General features: G+C 43.8%; 2 protein-coding genes across 4 annotated transcripts in view; one reads left to right on the top strand and one right to left on the bottom strand.

Annotated features, from left to right (window-relative positions):
* LOC135896218 (uncharacterized) overlaps nt 1-6,817 on the top strand; it is a 51,446-nt gene extending 44,629 nt beyond the window's left edge. For all 3 annotated transcript variants that reach the window (XM_065424577.1, XM_065424578.1, XM_065424576.1), the window contains 2 exons: nt 3,918-4,115; nt 6,423-6,817. In XM_065424577.1, the coding sequence (XP_065280649.1) occupies nt 3,918-4,115; nt 6,423-6,704 (480 nt within the window). In that variant the 3' untranslated portion in view covers nt 6,705-6,817. The remainder of the gene's footprint in view (nt 1-3,917; nt 4,116-6,422) is intronic.
* Nucleotides 6,818-13,082: 6,265 nt separating this feature from the next.
* On the bottom strand, nt 13,083-17,200 carry dlt (codanin-1 like protein dlt). Its single transcript, XM_065424586.2, has one exon. The coding sequence runs from the start codon at nt 16,707-16,709 to the stop codon at nt 13,236-13,238; it is 3,474 nt and encodes a 1,157-aa protein (XP_065280658.1). The 5' UTR covers nt 16,710-17,200; the 3' UTR covers nt 13,083-13,235.
* Nucleotides 17,201-20,575: the final 3,375 nt, after the last annotated feature.

The raw sequence follows: 20,575 nt of genomic DNA, 5'->3' as shown, positions 1-20,575 counted from the left end.
CTAAGGAGCACTTCAGTATGTCAAAAGGGAAAGTAGTGTAATGATGTGTTTATCGTACAAACTTTCGTAATGTAAAAGATAAGCTGCTTTACCTTTCAGGTATGAGCATGTGGCAGTAGCAGAGTTGAGGAGTCTCATTTGACAAAGCAATCCATCAAAATCATATGTTGAGTAATGAAATGAGTAGTTTATTTTTCTTCATTGTCTCAGCTCGTACTAAGTACGAGTACTAAGTCTCTTAGTACAGTTGAAACTCGTTATAACAGAGTCAGGTCTGTTGCAAAAGTACCTTGCATCTGATATTCGTTATAAGCGTATATTCGCTGCACACTGATAGCAGCAATAAACTTTTTAGATTTACTTCGTTATATCAGATAATTCGTTATATCCGTGTTTTTAAAATAGAGGTTTGACTGTATGTCTGAAATGTTCTCCATGTGAAAGAATTCGTATTTTTATGTCTTGGATACTTAGAATTTGAAGTTGGTTCACATATTCTTATGTGTGAGTCAGAGAATATGTGAACCATATTTCTCTTGTATGAATCTGAGTAGACCATGAATACTGGTCTTTGTCTCACCTGCATACAAACTACTGTTTTCAAGCTCTAAAACATATTTTGCCTTCTTTACTGAACAGGCTTGGCTTATTTTACACCTCGATCCATGAATTTTCTAATTCCCTTCAAAATATATTTTGTTCATTTTTTTCTCTGCATTTCCTGGCTGCCGTTTCTCTCTAATTTGTATTAAATGTCTGCAATGAGGTGTTATTGTATTTGTTGTGTGGTTCATTTTATGCTGCATTGCATGTTCTCTTTTGTTTTGAGTCTTCCTTGTAAAAGCTTTGGCCTGTGCTGTCTATGTGTTTGTGCATACTGCTGTACTGATGTATACATGCGGGAAGGGAGCACCGTCAAGCTGCGACTGGCTTTTTTCCCCTTCTCCTCTGCCATGTACCTATGTCTGCATGTCTGGAATTAAGACTCAGACTCAGGTATGAAAGAAACTCTGAAACAGTTGTAGCTGCCAAGCGCTACCATGTTTTACTGTGCTAAGCAGTTATGAGCTCGGTTCCAGGTATCCTCCTATCATCATGCTTTCTTGTAACTTCACGGCTGCTTGCAAAATCATGGTCAAAGCTTCAGAAACTAAAATAAAGAAAGTAAGACGTTCACGAATATGTGTGGGTTCGAACCAAGAGCCCCATGACTCTGAAGTGGGTGTTCTAGCACTGCTCCACAACTGCACTTCATTCCAGGTAAAGATTTGTTGTGTTATGGGCTCACCCTCCGAATTCACAAAATGGTTTGAATGAGTCGCAGTAAAAAATGGGGCATCTGAAAATACAAAATTATTTGTTTCATTGCTGAAATTCTGCCTTAAAAGTACCCAAGGACCAACCAAGCAAGGAACACTGCTCCTTGTCTTGTTCTCCCATCTCATGAAGAAGGAAATATCACCGCCCAAGTTCTCCGTACAGATGGTTAACCAGCGAAGCTGAAACGTGCAGCCCCGGTGTTTATCGCTGAATTAATCCCAATGGTTCATTACATGAAGGCTTGGTAGGCTGCTGGATCCTTGGCGTGCAGTTGCTGCTTGCACTCGGCTGCATGAGCCTTATCGTGTGCCCAGGCTGCAGCATCGGCATGGTGTAGATGAGCTTGTTGCTGGTTCTGCTCGCGGCGTTGCTGATCAAAAGCTACTTGCTGCTCAGGAGTGTGTATGATGCGTGGCCTGACCATTTTGGAGCCGGAGAGAAACTGCTGCGCGTTCGCTCAGCTATGACGGAAAGCAATGACATCACTACTGGCACAGCCAATCGCACCGCTCTCTTTCTCTCTCTCTTTTTCATGCATGTGCATGGGGTTGCGCCGGAGGAGTTTTCGGCATACAGGTGACAAACGGACGGACGGATGGACAAATCGGCTAGTCATATACAGCTTTGCTGTAAAAATAATTGCTTTATAATCCTACTGCGACCTGTCACGGGTTTGATTCCCAGCCATAACTGCTGCATTTTGAAGTAGACGAAATGCAAAAACACTCAGGTGCTTAGATTTAGGTGCAATGGGGGTGAAATGCGAAAATGCCTATGCACTTAGATTTAGGTGCACGTTAAAGAACTCCAGGTGGTCCAAATTTCCGGAGTCCCCCACTACAGTGTGCCTTATAATAAGATTGTGGTTTTGGCACGTAAAACCCCATAATTTAATTTTTTTTTTTGTAGATTTAGATGCACATTAAAGAAGCTCAGGTGGTCACAATTACTCTAGAGCCCCACTATGGCTTCCCTCGTAGCCCACTGTGCCGTTTCGGGGTCCTAAACACCACAATTAATATAAATCTCACTGCGCTCTACAAAATGCTTTTTATGGTCACACGAAGGTAGCATAAAAATATGAAACTTCTTTTTTATTGGTATTGTACATTTAAGTTCACAAGGGCAGATTAAACAATGAACTGTACACCTTGTCCTCTTTTCTCATCCAATCATGTCTGGTTCAAAATTGTGTAAGCTTTCATATTCTGCCAGCTCAGTGAGGCAAAATATGAAAGGTGCAGCACGCATGAAATTGGATCCTTCTCAATATTGGTCATTGTATTTGAAATTGTTATACCTCCCAATTTGCCTAAGCAATGCTCAAGATTATTATTAACTTCTCACAGTTGCAGTTCCAACCAGTAAAGGCACAGCTGTGATACTTCCCCATGACATTGCACTGCCTGTACAAAAAAAAAAGGGGGGGGGGGGAAGTTGCATTTTAATTTTACTATTCTGAATTGCAAAATAGATTTTGCAGGTCACGTTTAAAGGGGCCCTGAAAAACATTTCTAACTAATCATAGAATAGCCTCGCTATTACAGTATGTTGCCATCAATCTCGCACTGTGAAAGAGTTCTGGCCGGAAAATTTTTCGAATTTTTCATCTATAAGTGGAGTTATCGTACCGATGCCTGGCTTTCTCTCTCTTTTCATCTCCACTAGCACGCTGGAAGCTACACAGCAGAGAAGCCAAAAGGGCAAAGCCCCGTCCAAAAGTTTAGTGTTGCTGCGACGAAAGGGCTTGTCGTTGCACTCCGTGGTGGCCACAGTAGACTGCACTACACAGCACACCCTTGCGATGTCAGAGACCACACGCAGCAGATGCAGCTAACGCACACGTTAAAGATTATATGATTTTTCTGTCTTTTTGAGATAACAGACGTATATTTTTCATTTATTTAACATAAAATTAGCTATTATGTATTACTGAGAATGTTCTTGCAATCAAGAAATCGGCCAATAGCATTGGTTGGCCAACTGCTTTCAATCAGCTTTCGATGACAACGTTACGGATGCGAGAGCAAACATCGGTTCACTGCTTTTGACACGAGATTGTAAATTCCTTGCTGCATGCACTGTAATATCTGGCTCACATGTTCACAGGAGCCTTGTCAACAGATTGGCAGCATTTTTTTACTATGTTCAAAAAGTGTTTCAGGGCCCTTTTGAGGTAGCATCAAAGAATATGAAATCGATTTTTGTGATGATTTCTTGTGATGTATTCAGGGAATCTGGCTAACATACATAAAATGCGACCCTGGCATTATCATGTAGGCAGACCAAATAATGGTGGTTTAAAAATGCTCCAGGAAAGTATGAGCAGTCTTTAGAACAGTGTCATTGCTACATACAAGGGAGTATTTGGCCCCCATGTTTATGACAGCATTAACTTGTGTCTGGTATAGCTTATTTGCTGTGTCCAAAAAGTGTTGCTGAGCTGGTATACGGTTCCAGCGACAGCTGTAAGCCACATAATTATGGGATGAATTTATTCAGATAATTAGCATGATTAAAACAAGCCTATTGTGTATGGCTGTGCAGCTTGTCCAAGATGTTTGAATTAGTATAGCAACTTTTTTATTTATTTTCAGTGGCTTGCAGGCGCTACTTCTGAGGAATGGGAGATTTTATCAGCTCAGCTCAGGAGAGCACTGAATATTGATGCAGGCCATAGTGTGTCTGCTGCCGTTTTTATCCAGGAACTTGTGATGTGCCTCATTGGTTGCAAGAGTTATGTTGCCGTAGGGAACTGGAGCTACTTGTTCACATGCTTTGCTAATACTGTCATGGTGAGTGCAGTGCATCTTTAAATGCAATATATGCATTAAGGAACTTTAAGGAAGGCCCTTCACAAGTGAATTTGAGCTGCATTTTGTGCTGGTGATCTGAAAGCATGACTTTTTTAATGTCTTCTGGCTTAGGATTAAGTGTAGGCTACCACTGATGCAGACTACAAGGGTGTGATTGTAAGGGCAACATTCTTCACACATTTCCAACTTCTGTCCTGCAGTTCTGAAATCCAGCATGATAGGTCACTCAGCTGTTGTGCTGGTACACTTTTGTTTTGCTGATTGTAGGTCTTTAATTGCGAACAGCAGATGTGAGCAAATCAGTAATAATGTGGTTTCAAGCAGGGCATTCTAACCACTACACAATGGCAACTTTGTGTGAATAAACAGCTAATGCTTGAATTGGGCGCTGACAAATGCCATGGGTTTTCTGCCGGGGACTCATCTAGTCTACTATACTGTAGCATTGATTGAGATGCGGAGCCTGTAACGTTAATGCACGTGTACTGTAGCACACTTCCCCTTCTCCTCTATTGGTGTTTGCATTGCGGTGCAAGCGCTATTTGTGAGGTTTGTGAAGCAAATGCAATAGCTGCACTATATGAGACAAGAAAAAAAGTGAAGAAAAAGAACAAACACACACACAGCACCAGTGTGCATCTGCTGCTGAATGTAGGCAGCATGCAGCTTTCAGCTTCCAGGGGAGCCTCTTAATGTTGTCCAGGAATTATTCAGTTGGCACTGGAATTCTGTTGGAGTTTTCCTAAAGTACTGAGCGGATCACGTGGTCACATATCAAGTCTGGGCTCATAATTGCTGTTCACAGTCATTTAGTTTAGGGAGATGCGAAGCTAAAAGGTCAGCTTTTGAACTGACATGCTGATTTTAAGAAAATTTGGCTGCATGTTTGGTTTCTTTGTTGTTAAAACATGTAATAAATTTCACTGTCCCAGCACAAATGGAAAAAAAGTTATGCATGTCCCATTGAGCAAATGATTTTGTCACCTTAGGAAAATTATCATTATAAAAATTTTAAAAATGGTTAAAATTTTTGTGGACACAGTACAGAAGTGACACTCCTGTGTCACTTCTGTACTGTGTCCTAGAAAGTTTGCTTTCTTGGATTCATAGTGTAGCGAGTTTACAGCATAAGGTAGTGCAATATGAAACATATGTAGCGTCTTTTGGAAATGCTTTTGTACTCTTTAAGAAATGAATAAGTATTTGCCTTGTCAGAGGTATAGTATCAGCATGCTTACTGTGTTCTCCATGACATATTGGTTGTGTTCTTCATATTGGAACTTACAGTGTAGGCTAGATACTGAGTAGGTCTAATGATTTTTTTTTTAAGAGTACGTAAGCAATGTAAGCAATGGGCCCTGCAGGTGGTAGTGCACTTAAAATATGCTATTGTAGTTGGTACCTTAGCTTGAAAACTCCATGAATGTTTTTGTGACATGGCAATTAAGGAACAATGTAGCATGCTATATTATTCATATTTAAAACAGCACCAAAAAACACGGACAAGGGAGGACACAATAGAAGCGCTGACTGCCAACACCTTTATTGGAGCCTGCGCAAATATATACAATTCGCAACGGGCATAAAGAGAGTGAAAGAAAGAAGACTTGTGATTAAAACTGGCAGTAATCTGGCTGTTCATTGTGCAAAGTGTGGCTGTTCACCACTCCTTGACGACACGTGTGTTGAAAAGGTACAGCAATCAGATGGCCAGAGAAATCTTTGAGGCATTTTCAATGTGTCAGTTAGAAGCCACCTGTGTTAGTTCCCCCTCCATAGCACTTTGTGATAAAGAACTTAAGTTCCTTCGAAGTTAATCAGTTTGGTCTGTGTCCATCATGTTATGGTTACTTTTATATTGTTTAATGTTATTTACGCATGCGCAGTAGGAGTTTACCGACGATGACTCGCCTTCCCCTTCTTCTTTCACTCTCTTTATGCTCGTTTCCCATTGCGAATTGTATATATTTGCACAGGCTCCAATAAAGGTGTTATTGGCAGTCAGCGCTCGTCCTGTGTCCTTCCATGTCCGTGTTTTTTGGTGCTGTTTTAAATATGAATGATCCGTACCAACTAGCTCGCACCCAAACCCTTCTGAGTGATGCTATATTAGTTACTGGATTTTACTATGATGTGTTTTGGAACAAGAACTAGCAACAGTACATCAGGGTTGAGAAGTGTGCAAATTTTTGTAATGTTTACTTGTAGGTTGCTGTGGCTAAGACAGACAAAACTGTATGTGCCTGTGTGAGTTGTGAAAGCTGAACCTCCATTGGTTGCTTGCAGGAGTGCCTGAAGATGACGAAGGAGCTCTCGGAGGAAGATCTACATGAAATTCTTCTGGCACTGATATTTGCCCTGTCAAGTCTGCCGAGTCGGTGTCTTAGGCAGGAGCTATTGCTACTTGTTGATGTGAGCCAGTGGATGAAAACTTCAGTTCTTGGAGAGGAGTTGGCCACATTATTTCGGGAGGCCCTTGCGACACAGTGCTATCAAAGCGACTTTGTGTCAGGACTTGTGAAAACATCAGTGCACAAGCTGCTTGCACACAAAGCCAACCAGTCATAGTGGTGCTTCAGCGGCATATTGTGTCTTGTGAATTTCCCCACTGTTTACATCTGTGTATAAGTTAAGCCTTGCCATAAATGAAAGTTAATATTAAATTTCACCCTTTCTTTTCATTGCGGTAGCAATTATATGGACACCCCAGGTGGATTTCTGCCATCACTGTCGCCGTGAGGTTCCGTATAAAGTCCAAGGGCGATAAAATCGCCACCGCGCGTGCGTGCAAGGGTGAGCCGGTGATTGCAGCTCCATCTCGCACATGCAAGCGAGGGAAGCGGGGAGGAAGCGTGCCGTTTTTCGTCGTGCACAAAGATCCTGAGGGAGGGTAGGCAGGAGGGCCATTGCAACTTGAAAGCCATCTGCGATAGGGACAGAGTCCGGCCGCGAGCTGTGTTTTCACGGATTAGTTTGCGTTGATTTGGTCAATTTGCTTGCTGCTGCTGCCACACTTCCTCACACCAACGTTTTGACAGCAAGTTTCCACGGTCATCGAGTGAGATGTGTTCAAGTTTGCCTGTGCGTGTGTGACACCATTTAGTTAGTATGCCTATGCTTACTAGTTATATGGCCGATAAAACAACTATCTTTACTTTGTATAGCTAGCTGTCTACTAATTTGTTATCGCAATCGATGCTTCGCCTTTCGGACGAAACTGCGACTTGCTTTTAAAACAGCACAATTCTCTCTTTCCATAAGGTGGCCAATATATACTTAGTGTGAAAGGCATTCACTTGTCTTTGTTGTTTAACCCTCTGGGTACTGGGTAATTTTCCAATATGCAACAAATTTATTTTTGGTCTAAGTAACACATTATCATTGCATTCTACCAGTGCTAACATATAGGGCAGAAACTTGGAGGATAACAAAGAAGCTCCAGAACAAGGTAAGGACCGTGCAATGAGAGATGGAATGAAAAATGTTAGGCATAATGTTAAGAGACAAGAAGAGAGAGGTGTGGATCAGAGAGTGAATAGGGACAGCTGATATTCTAGTTTACACTAAGAGAAAAAAATGGAGCTGGCCAGGCCATTTAATGCACAGGGTAGATAACTGGTGGACCATTAGATTTACAGAATGGGTGCCAAGGGTAGGGAAGCGGAGTCAAGGACAGCAAAAAATTAGCAAATTTGCAGGTGCATGTTCAAGTTGGCTAGTGCAAGACAGGGGTAATTGGAGATTGCTGGTAAAGGCCTTCGTCCTGCAGTGTACATAAAAATAGATTGCTGCTGCTCTTGCTGTTGATGAATACATGATCAGGCTTTAAAAATGAGATGCTATTTAGTGGCTACATGTTGCTGGACGTTCTACAAATTTTGTAATTTGAAAATTCAAACAAAAATAAAAACGTGGTGCAGTGGCCCTTGTATGTGAAGTCAAACCATAGTGATGCCAAGCCTCCTTTTTGATACTGCATTGCAACGCTATGTGACTGCTTGCGTGTCGCAATGATTAGTGCCAATTGAGTATTCTGCGGTTACAAAACTTTCTGCAGATGAACTGTGCAACAGTTGTGTAGAGTTAAAATATATAGAGCTTGTGATCTCATTGGTGTCACCATTACATATGTTTCATCATGGATTTGTCAAAGTGTACTGGAGGGCTAAGACAAGTGCTAAATCCTCCACTATGTATCTCAAATTTTGTTAAAGCTGTGTTGCTTAGCTGCACATGTCATATGTATGTAGAGAATCGGAGCAATCTCCTGAATAATACTGACAGTGTAGATGTTGGTAATCATTGCAATTATAGTGGAGTCATAAAATCGGCAGGTGGCATGCAACGGTGCAAGGGATGCAGTAAAAATCCTTGCAAGCAGGAACGAATTCGTAGGCTTCCCAGTCTGTCGCTCAAAAGGTTCACAGGAAGATGAAGACGAAGTGATCAACAGTGGGTGAACAAGGGAACTCTTGAGCTGGAGCCAATGTTCCGACAAGGGAACTTGCCTTCGTCGGGCAACAACTGTTTTTATTGGCAGCATTTATAGTATACATAACTCGCTCTTTCACCAGGGGCAAGGAGCATAATCGGGTACAAAGAAGTGAGGCTATTTCCAATAGAACATGTACTTCTACTCATTTTTTTTTTTTGTCCTGTTAATGTAGTTCACTCTTTAACCAGATACTTTTTGATACAACTCCTTTATGGCACGTTTTTCCACTGTCCAAGTCCTATCTCTGCTTACTTCCTGCTTTCTGGGAAAACTACGCCTACCAAGTTGACAATGCCTGCTTACATGTCAAATTTTTTTACCATTTGTTTCGTCATTCTTAATAAAAGAACCTGCTCTACATTCCCATAGCTACCATAACTAATCCATCCTTTCAAGTTCCCTCACTGTACTTTTTTGTATCAGCTTATGCTCCTCACCCGTGGGGGGAGAGTGAGCTACGTATATAAATGCCACCTAGGAAAGCAGTTGATGTCCTGATGAAGACAAATGCCCTTGTCAAAACAATGGCTCTAACCCGAAACTTTCCTTGGCTGCCCACTGCTGACTACTCCAAGACTGACACAATTTCACAAATTTTGCGTTTTGCACAGTGCTGTGAAGTCTGAGACAGGCTTGTCAGATTGTCAAATGACTGCGTTGCATTGTTGCCATGCTTGACCTCTCTGCGCTCTGCTCTTGCAACTTATCTAAGAAGCCCATTTCTTCACTATCTAGGAAGCTAAACACATAACTGCGTTCAAACCCCACCCCGCCATGTTAATGTTTCTGGCTGTACTTTTGTCTTGGGCTTTAGAAAAGAACACTGTTGTCACATGCAAAGAAGTGCATCTGCAGTAATTTCTATTTAAGGATTCTTCTTGCTCCTTGTGGCATGTTGCAGGTAAATATAGAGACATAGCCACATATTCTTATTAAAATAAGGGAACTTGGCATTGCTCTTTCCAGCTACTTTATGAGCAATAGTGTTCAATTAAATTATAGGGTTTTACATGCCAAAACCACGATCTAATTATGAGGCCCACCGCAGTGGGGGACTCTGGAAATTTGGACCACCTGGGGTTCTTTAACGTGAACCTAAATCTAGTAAGTACACCGGTATTTTCATGTTTTGCCCGTATCGAAATGCGGCCGCCGTGACTGGGATTCAATCCCACGACCTTGTACTTAGCAGCCCAACACCATGGCCACTAAGCAGCCACGGTGGGCAGGCAATAGTGTTGAAATGTGTGCAGATTTTGCAGGTGCTTTAGAATAAGGTCAGTTTCAGCCAATTCCATGCTGCCATGGCAGATACGACATGACACCACATACAGAGAAAACAAATGGGAGCAAATGCCTCACATTTTTGCCTTGTTCCTTGTTCATCGTTGTGCATGTCTGTATGGTGTTGCACCCTAATCGCTGCGATTTCAAAGCACCAACTTACCCTAGCAATCTGGTAGAGTTCATTATCTTTATAAGCCTCACTGCAAAAGACATGTATGCTTTATTTTTAAGGGTGTTCACATAATAAAATTTCATAATTTCTAAACAAAGTAAAATGTTATGTTTGTGCAGAGGTAATCCAGTAAAATAGAAATAAAAAAGGAGGAAGAAAGAGGTTAATTTGTAATATTTGATACAAGCATGTAATACCTTTCTTTCACAATTGGACATCTGGTTGACTGAGAAGCTTGTAAATTATAAACAGCTGCTTTCAGCTTTCTGCTGTGCAGTGATAATGATGGTAATGAAACAAGGAAACTATACATCACCAGGTGCACTTCGAGTGTTGTGCTTGATGAAGTAGAGAAGTGTGAACAGCATTGCACATTGTTTTTGATGGCTGCAAACATGATGAGACTCCAAATAATAAATTGGTTTGCCTTAATTGAGAAAACAAATTAGGCTGCCTAAAAACTAGGCATTCTTAATAAAATGCAGGAAATTAAGCAGAGGTTATATGTCCCATGCATTCACTCGGGGGCTGGTTTCTCAGCCCAACAGCTGTGCTCCTACAGCAGAATCATTAGGAACAGTCTCTACTTGCATCAAGCCTCTGCTACCATAGCCTTTACGACTTTATGACATAGCCTTTAGCCTTTAGGACTTTATGACAAATGGCAGCACTGTGCCTCTAGTGCTGTGATATAACTGAAGTGAACAAGAAGGCTACCTTTGTGGACCTATCATAATGCATCCTTTTATACGAGGCATCCTTGGTATGTTAGCCACCTGAGGCTTTCTTTTTGTCTTACTTGATCTTTGCCAACTTAATGTACAAATTGATATCCATTTTCTTGGAATATTCTTCACTTTTTAGAAATGCGACTGACGGGCAAGCCGCTGGCACTTCTATATGTGCCTGAAAATGCAGCAGTAGCTCATTCCATAGAGGCTGATAATCATGTTACTGGGTCACGGAGAAACTGTGTGGAACCACCACCATCTGTGAAAGTTGTGAATTTTGAATGCCTAAAAGAAAACCTCAAATTTCGGAGAAAATTAAGTACTTCCCCTATACAATTAACAAAACAATGGGCAACATCTTGAAGATGTGGCACAGTCGGGAGTGTAGAAGGGTTGACAGCTGAGCTATATTGTAGATATTCGTGGTATTGAAATGCTTTTCCTGTCTCCATTCAGTTTTCAATACCATGAACAGTCAGCAGTTTTTTTTCTAGGGTATCCAAACACTTGATGCACTACTCATTTGCATGGCCTGACTGCTGTTTAAGGAGCCTTGAACCATTTTTTTTATCGAAATAGAGAAAGGCATTTGAAGTGAAAATAGGTTATTTCAGAAATGCTTTGCCACGAAAAGTACTTCGATGCGTTCAGCACAAGCGGAGTTATTGACAGTGAAACATGGCCTCCACCGTGCTCCTTCCTTCTTCAATGCCTTGCACTGCGAAGGCTACGGTGCAGTGGGGCGTGCCCACAGCGCTCTGCCTTCTAAGTGTCACCGTGGCACGCAGTTCAAATTTCATTTTCGATGTTAACGTAGATGCCGCGACTTCCGTCTCTGGTGCGCACGACGTGCTAAACATAAGCCAAACACGATTGTCCTCAGTGAGCCCAGTGCACTTAGCCAGTGGACTCGTGGCGGCACGCCACAGGGACCGCGGTATATACACCATGTAGCCTACTACAGCTTGATGTCAGCTATCGACCAATAGCAGCCATCTATGAGAATGACGAAATAAGGCATGAATTTTCCAACGTCCAGAAGCGAGTGAGGACAGGGCCTTCTGTTGAAAAGAGAGCGTTTGAGAGAAAGGCGACTTCGCAATCCACTTGCGAGCTCCACGCACCGTGTACGACAGCAAAACTTGGCTAAGATGTTTACAGCAGCATATGCCACCTGCGGATTATGTTATTTCACCAAGCCCAAGGGGTTGTTCAGGGCCCCTTTAACAAGATAAAAATGTCACAGAAAGGCTTAAAAATATCTACACTTAATATAGATATTATGGGAAGCTAGGAATACAACCACGTGACTATATTAACTCTTAAGCAAAATTACACCCTTTTGCCACACAACAATAATCGTCATCTGTCTTGTCCGCATTTCCTTTTTTTGACGTGGCGAGCCCGGTACTTTCCAGTAACGAATGGCACGCGCTTTATCAGCATGACATAGCATTCCCGACAGGAAAGTAGTGGGTGCGGCATTTTCAAGAAGGGAAACGCAAGCAAGGAAGATGATTATTGTTGTGGCAGGGATACACCCCAAAGGGTGTAACTTTGCCTAAGAGTGCTGTTAAGGACACATCATGAATTTCGCGCCTCAAACACAGCCAGTATATTAAACCGATATTTGCACGACAAACTTTTCTAAGTACTCTTCCTTTTTTTCTTTTTTCAAAAAACAATCAATGATTGGAATTGAGTAGAACTTGTTGCTGGGCGAGTTGGTTGGGATCTAAAGAATACATTGTTGCGCCAGAAAAGGAAAATAAAGACTTGGGAAGGAAGAGTACGAAACAACAGATCAGCGCTCAATCTGTCGTTTCGTACTCTTCCTTCCCAAGTCTTTATTTTCCTTTTTTGGCACAGCAATGTATTCTTTAAATGATTGGAATGCCCTGCCCGGAAATTTCCACTGGTTACGACCACCCACTTGATGTATTTTGTTGACTCTCGCTTTTCGTGACCCTTGTATAACTTGTATGTTTGCTTTTTGTTGTATTTACTCAGGTAGCCCCCTCCTGCTTGGACAGATGTCCGCAGTATTGTGAAAATAAAAATAAATAAAAGAGCAAGCAGATTGTACATAACTACTTTGACATTTGACAGTTCCATTCGTGAGCTAAGTCGCTGGTCTGGCACTTAAACCTACCAAATGAAATCATGCATGCACAAGAATGCAGAATGCTTTAGTTTCAAAGCTCATTTTACCTTGGCTATTGTGGACAGCTGACTATTTGTACTAACAGCAGTGAAAAAAGTGTTTCCAAGTTTGTTTTTTTCTCATGATTTCTATATTTGCCCATGTGAATGTGCAGAACACACAACATACCACTTCACAGTCGCAGCCTATACAATTACCAGCAATGATCCTAGAGGCACTTTTCAGAATTGAAAGTTAAACATTAGTGGTGCTAATCTGTTCTTACTGATGCACAGTCGTTACCGATTTTACAAAGTTCCAAAACACTGCTGATCACGCACACAGCTGGTTCTAGAACAACACCAGGTAGTTCAAAATCAAGCACTTCCTTCAAGCTTTTTTCCAGGTCTTCTACAGTCATTAAGCCAAAGTGCAACAAAATCTGTGCTAGCTGTCCGAACTTCAAAATTGTACTATGGGTATCAACACTCATCAATGCTAGATGTAGATTCCTGGCACAGTAGAGTTTCTTGCATGCCTTCTTGACTGCAGAGCTGTTTTCCCACAATGGCAGAGCAGCATTAAAGACATCACATGTGCACACATCTGGACACCAAACTGCGAGGCAAAGCACAAAGTCAAAAGATGCTTGCTGCAAGATTGAAATAGCAGTTGGTGACCACTCCAGTCTAAGATGCATAGACTTCACACACAACCCTAGCAGCTTTGTGGCTTCCTCAGTTGTGCATCCTTCTCCAGAATGCAATTGTTGCATGTGGTCCTGCAGGCTATCCAGGATAGTGGAGGCTGATGTGCCAGTGTAGTGAGATATGCTGCTTTTGTCTCTGCAGGAGCCCTGTCCCAAATTGGCTGTGCATGATGCAGCAGACATTCCCTGCCTCAAAGCTTTCTCTGTGACATTTGCCTTTATCCATTGCTGTACTTTCGAAATTGCACTCTTTGTGCTCAGGCTGCAGCACATTCTCACAGCCTGATCTTCCATGTCAGGAGGTAGTAGTGCAGGTAGTAGCTCTTGGATGCACTTGCTGCATTGCTCATGTGCTGCCTTTTCAGTTTTCTCACTCATCTGCTGAAAAATCCTGGCAATGTTTTTGGTTTCCTCATTTTCATCATATGCTGCAAGGTCCATTTGCATAAGAATGTCTCTTGAGCATGCAATGGTATCTTGCACATCTTTTTTCAGGCGTTTTGCAACAATGGAGGAAATTCTGTCAGCAACAAATTCAACAGTTTTTTTCACAGACAGAGGGTGAATATGGAAAAAGTTTTCTTCAAGTTGATTTGCAAGTTGCACTTTCAAATCGCCTTCACTTGCAGAAATGGGAGTAATTTTGCGAATTTCACCAAACTTCGTTTTCCTGCCAGCAAGATGCTCTAGCAGAATGCAGCGCAACTCGCGAAGATACGGGCAACACATGTAAATAATGGAGCCATCAACAAAGCTACCCAGTGACTCAACATTTCTAAGAATGCCATTTGAGGTATGAGCAAAAACATCAGATTGAATGGACTGCACCTCAAACAACCAGCCAAGCAATACCCTAGCAAAAAATGCAGCACTGCTAGTGTGCTGCAATGCAGTGGACCTGTAAATGGAAAATAGCAAACCTAGCACATCCTTGTAAGCAGTGAGTGTCCTTGCAATAGGATCCATCATGCTAAGAAAGTTGACAACCCATGTCAATGTTGCAGCAAGCTGCTTGCTCTGTACAGATTCCTTGATGAGACCAGTAATGTTTAGAGGTAAAGGCTTAAGGTTTCTGATGGCCTGTTGTGTATCTTGATATTGCCTAGGTAAGCTTTCAATGGTACTATATGGAAGAAACTCTACAACACCAAGAAAGAGACCCAGCAACTTGAACTTGTATACTGCTGCAATGAGGGCTCTTCTAACATCGTCACTTGGTACTTGCTCGGAATTTTGAAAAGGATTATCCTTTTCAAATTCCACAATTTTTGCTATACACTGGTCTTTAAAGTGCTGTAAAAAGATGGAATTTGTGGCTGCCCTAATAAATTCGTAGAAGAAAACTTGGGAGCCTGTAAATGATGGGTTTGGACAGGGGCCTCCAACTTTGAAAGGCAGTAGAAATCTTTCTTCCAACTTTTCCATCTTTCCTGGGGAGGTGCTTTTAAAGTCATAAAGAAACTTCTCATCAAGGTTTCCTTGGTCATCAAATTCTAGACCTCCACAGCAGCTAGTCATGAGTTGTCCAAGAACAAGGCGAGCCAAGTGTGACAAGTTGCATGGATTATTGCACATATCAAGAATCTCTGCAACCCTGTGTGTAAACTGGGTACCAAAGCTTTTGCCAGAGCCAAACTGGTGTCGCTGCCAGTCACGAAAAAGGCTATAAAAGAGGTCTCTTTGCTTTCTGAATGCCCGGAAGTTGCTGTCAGAAGCAAAATGCTTCTGGCTGTCAGTAGAATTGTCAAAAGCTACACCCTGAATTGAGGAGGACCAGCCTCTTGAAACTGGCTCCACACCTTCCACAAGCTTCACAAGACTTGAGTACAACTGTGGTGCAAACGTAGTTATCTGCTCGACATTTGAAAGCAGCTTTAATGTTGGCTTGTCCAAGAAACAAAGCCACTGCAGAATATTCTGTAATACAGCAGCTGCAAAGTGAGTGCAATTGTGTACCGAATGTAGAAGTTTTGTAGAACATTTTTCATCAAGTTTAACTTTTTGCTTCACTGTCAACAATTGCAGCAGGAAGAAAAGCTCAATAGTCAGGTTCACTACAAGGCCCTTATTTAAGAGTGCAGCATACACAGTAGCCAGAACGTCCAGCTTTTCCCGTTCAGTAATGCAATCTGGAGCTGGTATAATGTAGTTTTCCATTTGCAGTTCTTCAGCAGACTGCACAGAAATGGCGACGTCGGAAAACTCTGGTACGGCCCCATGCTTTCCACTTCGACGCTGCGTAGAGCTGCCGGTTTGTGATGCTGAGCTCAGGCGCAACTGCAACGCATCCGTTTTCTTCAAATGGAACTTTGCGAACTCCTTGGCTTCTTTGTGAGGTTGCCTAGGTGATCGATGGCTATCCTTTCGTTGATTCTCGTGAGTAACCTCTGGAGGCAAGAAGTCACTCAGCGTGAGCTTTCTCCAATGCGATTTCACAGGCGTTGGCGTTATTCGTCTGATCGGCCTTTTCGTGTGTTCGACAACAGCGTTGACGGTAGGAAATACAGTGCGGTCGCGAATGTCGGGCGCATTCTGAGGCACAGCAACTGCCAGCTGCGTTAGTTCATCCCTGGAAACTTGGCTTTTGTCGTTACGGCACGGCGCAGTCAATTCAGAGCACGAAATTTCATCACGAACAACAAGGGATGAGTCGAGTTGGACGGCAGTTGTCGTTAGCGTCAACGGTTTGTTGCAACTGCCTGCTACCCTGACAGTAGTTTGACTACGTCCAACAGGCGCAAATCGTGATCTCGTGCAAAGTATACTTTCATGCTTGAGGGTACGGACGCTGTCACAGTTTGCAACTCTCGTGGGCGGCGAAGTCGGCTGCCGTAGCTTTGCGGGCAACGGCGTCTGTTGGATAAGCGGACACTGGTCACGAATGAAGCCGATGAAAAGTCGTATAAAGTCTTTCCTCTCCGGATCGAGCGAGTGTAGTTCGGGAATAGTTGCCTTGTACTCCGGGTTTGTCAGCCACTCCAGTAGCTCTGCCGACGATAGCACTTTCGAAAACAAAAGGTCTAAAACTAACGCCATCACAAACCCATTTCCGTAGACTTGAACACAAAGCACAATAGTAGTCAGTACCGGCTCGCCATTCTTCAAATCGGCACAGTGTACTCAGAACAACCATAAAACTATGGCACTTAGAAATAGAACGCATAAAATACGTTGATTCCATTCCTCCATAGTTGATTCACAGAAGAAGGTACCGGCACAGATTCAAACCAACGCCTCCTATAACTATATGCCTGGAACGTCGCTCTCTTTTCCATTGGGAGCTCTCTGCCGAGTGTTGCGACCATGCGCCGCAGGACGGCGCGCGCAACCGTACCGGTCCCCATGGCAACCACTGCCGCCGCCGCCGAAAGCTCACGACGCGCCAGCCGCTTGGCTGCCGACGTCGCTCCCGGTAGCGTCTCCCGGTAGCCGTGCCACCGGCGTGTTTACAAGGGCTGGCCGCAAGAGGCGCTCGCCACCGTACCAAAAGGAGGAGAGTACAGGCGAGGGAAGGGCAGCGCGTTTGCGGCTCACGTTCCAGGCATTGGGCGCGTTAAGTTAGCGCGCTCCGAACTCCAAGGGAGCACGCTCGAGTGCGCTCGAGTGCGACGCCTTCGGAGCTTAACTTAACGGCCATTTTCGCCGACTGTTTTCGGCATAGAGTTACTATACTGACTCTATGGTTTTCGGGTGCACGAACGTGCCGTCTGGCAAATGTTATGTTGCTTCCGCATCCGCTATTGCACTTCGCGCGCTTCTCGAAAATGGCCCCGCCGACCGTACTTCTGCAGCCCTTGTTTAGACGATGAAGAGGTAGAAGAACTTGACGCGCGGCGACGGAGGCAGCAGCAGCAGCTTACGATGCGATGCAAGCTCAATGCGCGCCAACACGTTGCCGATCTCGCCTGACAGCAGCTTCAGACGGCCGGCAGCGCGGCGGCGAGAGGAACGAGTGGGCAAGGAGAACGGACTTGCATTGGTGGAAAGAGTAGGAAAGACGTCATTTTTCCGGAAGCCGTAGCAGGTGCGCGCTCTCGCGCACCGTTTCCAGGATGGTGCGCGTAGAGCGCGCTCCGCAATCACGCACCGGAAGTCGCTTTTTAGTCGTTAAGCTTAAAAGAGCGCGCTCTGCTGGCTAGAGCGCGCTCGAGCGCCTTAACTTAACGCGCCCATTGTATATTCTAGGAGGCGTGGTTCAAACAGTTGGCGTTCGCGAACCTGCCAAAACCAACAAAGCAATGGGGGTAGAGGGTACTAGACAACAGTTGAATGGACCGAACGGCGCTCTCCCGCAGAGGCGCCGCGTGTGGAAAAATTTTGGGAGGGCGCTGCGAGCGAACTAGCTTGAGGCTGAGACGCGCTTCGCAACATATTAAACGTAATTTCGCTGCTGGCACTGAGACCGACTTTGCGCGTACACTCTTATAATGGTGCTTTATTTCAACTGCAAGTTTAAATTGACACTTTGTTTGCTGCGTATACATATTTGAGGCATGGGTTATACAATTTGACGTCTTCAAATTTGCTGTCGTTGTCAAGTGCGTCGTACGCTAGCGAGCGCGCGTTCGTTGCGCAGACGCTGGCGGACGCCCAGTTTTTTTCGCAAAAGGTTTCTGCGGTAAAATTTGTCAGTGGTTTTACTTCCTTTGGTGCGCCCGTGACTCTTGTGGACAGGTACTAATTGTGGTTTTAGCCAGGTAAGCTGCTATTTTTAGCACTATTTTCTAAAAGTAACACGCATTTTTTGGCGCAGAAGCCGCGCCTATCAGCAACATGAAGCTACGCAAGAAAATGTTATTGTTATCGTGTCATTTTACGTGCGTTTCTTGTTGGTGGAATATTGATCCGGGACAACGACCAAAGAAAACAATATTATAGTGAAATAGACCAGGTTTATTAACTGCGTGGTGCGAAGAGATGCAGATGACCAATGCACTTCTAGGTAAAAAAAAAATCTAAAGGTACATACATATACATATATATCCACGACATATATGCAAGAGAAAAATTATTAAATATTCTAAATGCACTGATTGAATAAGTGAGAGCTCCCGACTGGAATAAACATCTTTCTTTTAGAAGCTACACCAGCCTTGGGTGAATCAATCGACTTTCCGAGAAAAGGAATCAATTGAGGCAATTATTGGACGTTAATTTCAACAACAGCGTTAGGGACAATATAGTGCCTATGTACTCACACTGCTATTCAAATCGTATTCGACTTCAGAATTCACCATTAAAAAATATTGAATAGCCGTTTGCGTTCGAATGTAACGAATAACAGCGCTTTTGAAGTCTCGAAGCCTTGAGGGTCCGATGCAAGTGAGGACTCTTATCCCGAATGATTGTGCTGCTGGAGATGTCGTGGCTGTTGCGCTGGCTGTTAAGAACGGCCCGCTGAGGTGCCAGTTTTGCCAGCCAGTTGCGACAGCGGCGTCGACTTTTCCTGGAAAGCCACCGCAACCCTCTAGCCTCACGGTGTCACTAAGTCTACTGTGTACCAAGGTCAATGCGCCGCGTCCGCCACTCTGCGTCGCAGGATTGCCGAGATGAGTTCGACGAACCAGGCTTTGTGACTAAACACGCCACCGCCGACCCGGTCTGCCGTGAGCAAGGGAGGTACCGAGGGAACGTCTGCGGAGGCCCCTTCCCACGCGCCTTTCAAGACGCAAGACAATGAAGAACCGGCGGCCGCGCTGCGAGGGTCAGCTCGGGGAATAAGATGCTCCTTTCCTGACGTAAGCCCCGGTTCTGCGAAGACCATCTAATGTCGGTGGGGACCGTGAACCTGCGTGGAAGTGTGTGTGTGTAAGCCCTCCCGCAGAGAGGCGGCTCGTTTACGATGACTGGTCGAACGTTTCCCTCACCTAGGGATCGAGGGAGGGCCGAGCGTTTATAAACCGCTGTTATGCGGCTGCTCAGCGTACTTTTCTCTCGCAGTCATGCTAGACTGATGAACTGCAACGTCCTTATGTAGATACTGTAAATAAACCCATATTCCTCGTTCTCGATGAGAAGCAGTCCTTGGATCCCTTCAACATCGCCCGCAGCGTGGATAAGTTGGACGACGGCATGGGCCAGCTACCATCTAATTCATGCCAGACTCCAATCTTGACAACTGGTTACGAACGGTGGGATTGACCTCCCAATCCTTACATGGCGCAACAGCCACGGCATCAGCCAGGCGCATCCTGGAGTTCCTGAGAGAACGCGCGGGTGCTAATCGGTTCTGCTCTGAACAAATTGCTAGCTGTCGTTCCTGTCATTCTTGATTATGGCTGCATCATATGGAATCCTCATAAGAAATCCGATATTAAAAAGTTAGAATCAGTCCAAAAGAAATCAGTATGCTTCGTTTTTCGCAACTATAGCCGAGATTTTTCCCCTTCTTCCCATTCTACAGCTACAGGTCTTACAGTTCTTCCATCTCGCCGCCGCTTAGAATGCATGAAATTTTTACACACGCTGATTCATTCTGAGCGCCTTGATACACTAAATAATTATTTGAACTTTAGTCCACCTTTTATCACTAGGAGTTCTCATAATCTCAACCTTATCCCTTCCTTTTGCCGAACGGAGATGTTCAAGCACAGCTTCTTTCCGCTGGCCATTGAACTCTGGAATTCACTGCCTGGAAGCATCCGCTCTTTACCTATGCAAGAATTTTTGAAAGCAATTACATATACTTGATATTCATATTTTTTTGTGCCTGTATCTCGTTTTCTTGCTTTCCTTTTTTTTTTTTCACTACCCACTCCTGCAATAGCCTCACCGAGGCTGCAGTATGTATGAATAAATAAAAAATAAATATAAACGCCCCATTTTGGGGCAGCCTGGAAATTTGCTAACTTGATTCAGGCAAGGAAAATATTTTTTTGACAGTCTCACCATGTCTGCAACCC

The sequence above is a fragment of the Dermacentor albipictus genome, chromosome 1 (genome assembly GCF_038994185.2).
Source record: "Dermacentor albipictus isolate Rhodes 1998 colony chromosome 1, USDA_Dalb.pri_finalv2, whole genome shotgun sequence".
NCBI classification, from domain to species: domain Eukaryota; kingdom Metazoa; phylum Arthropoda; class Arachnida; order Ixodida; family Ixodidae; genus Dermacentor; species Dermacentor albipictus.
The sequence above is the reverse complement of the archived record's forward strand: the minus strand, read 5'-3'. Positions and strand labels throughout refer to the sequence as shown.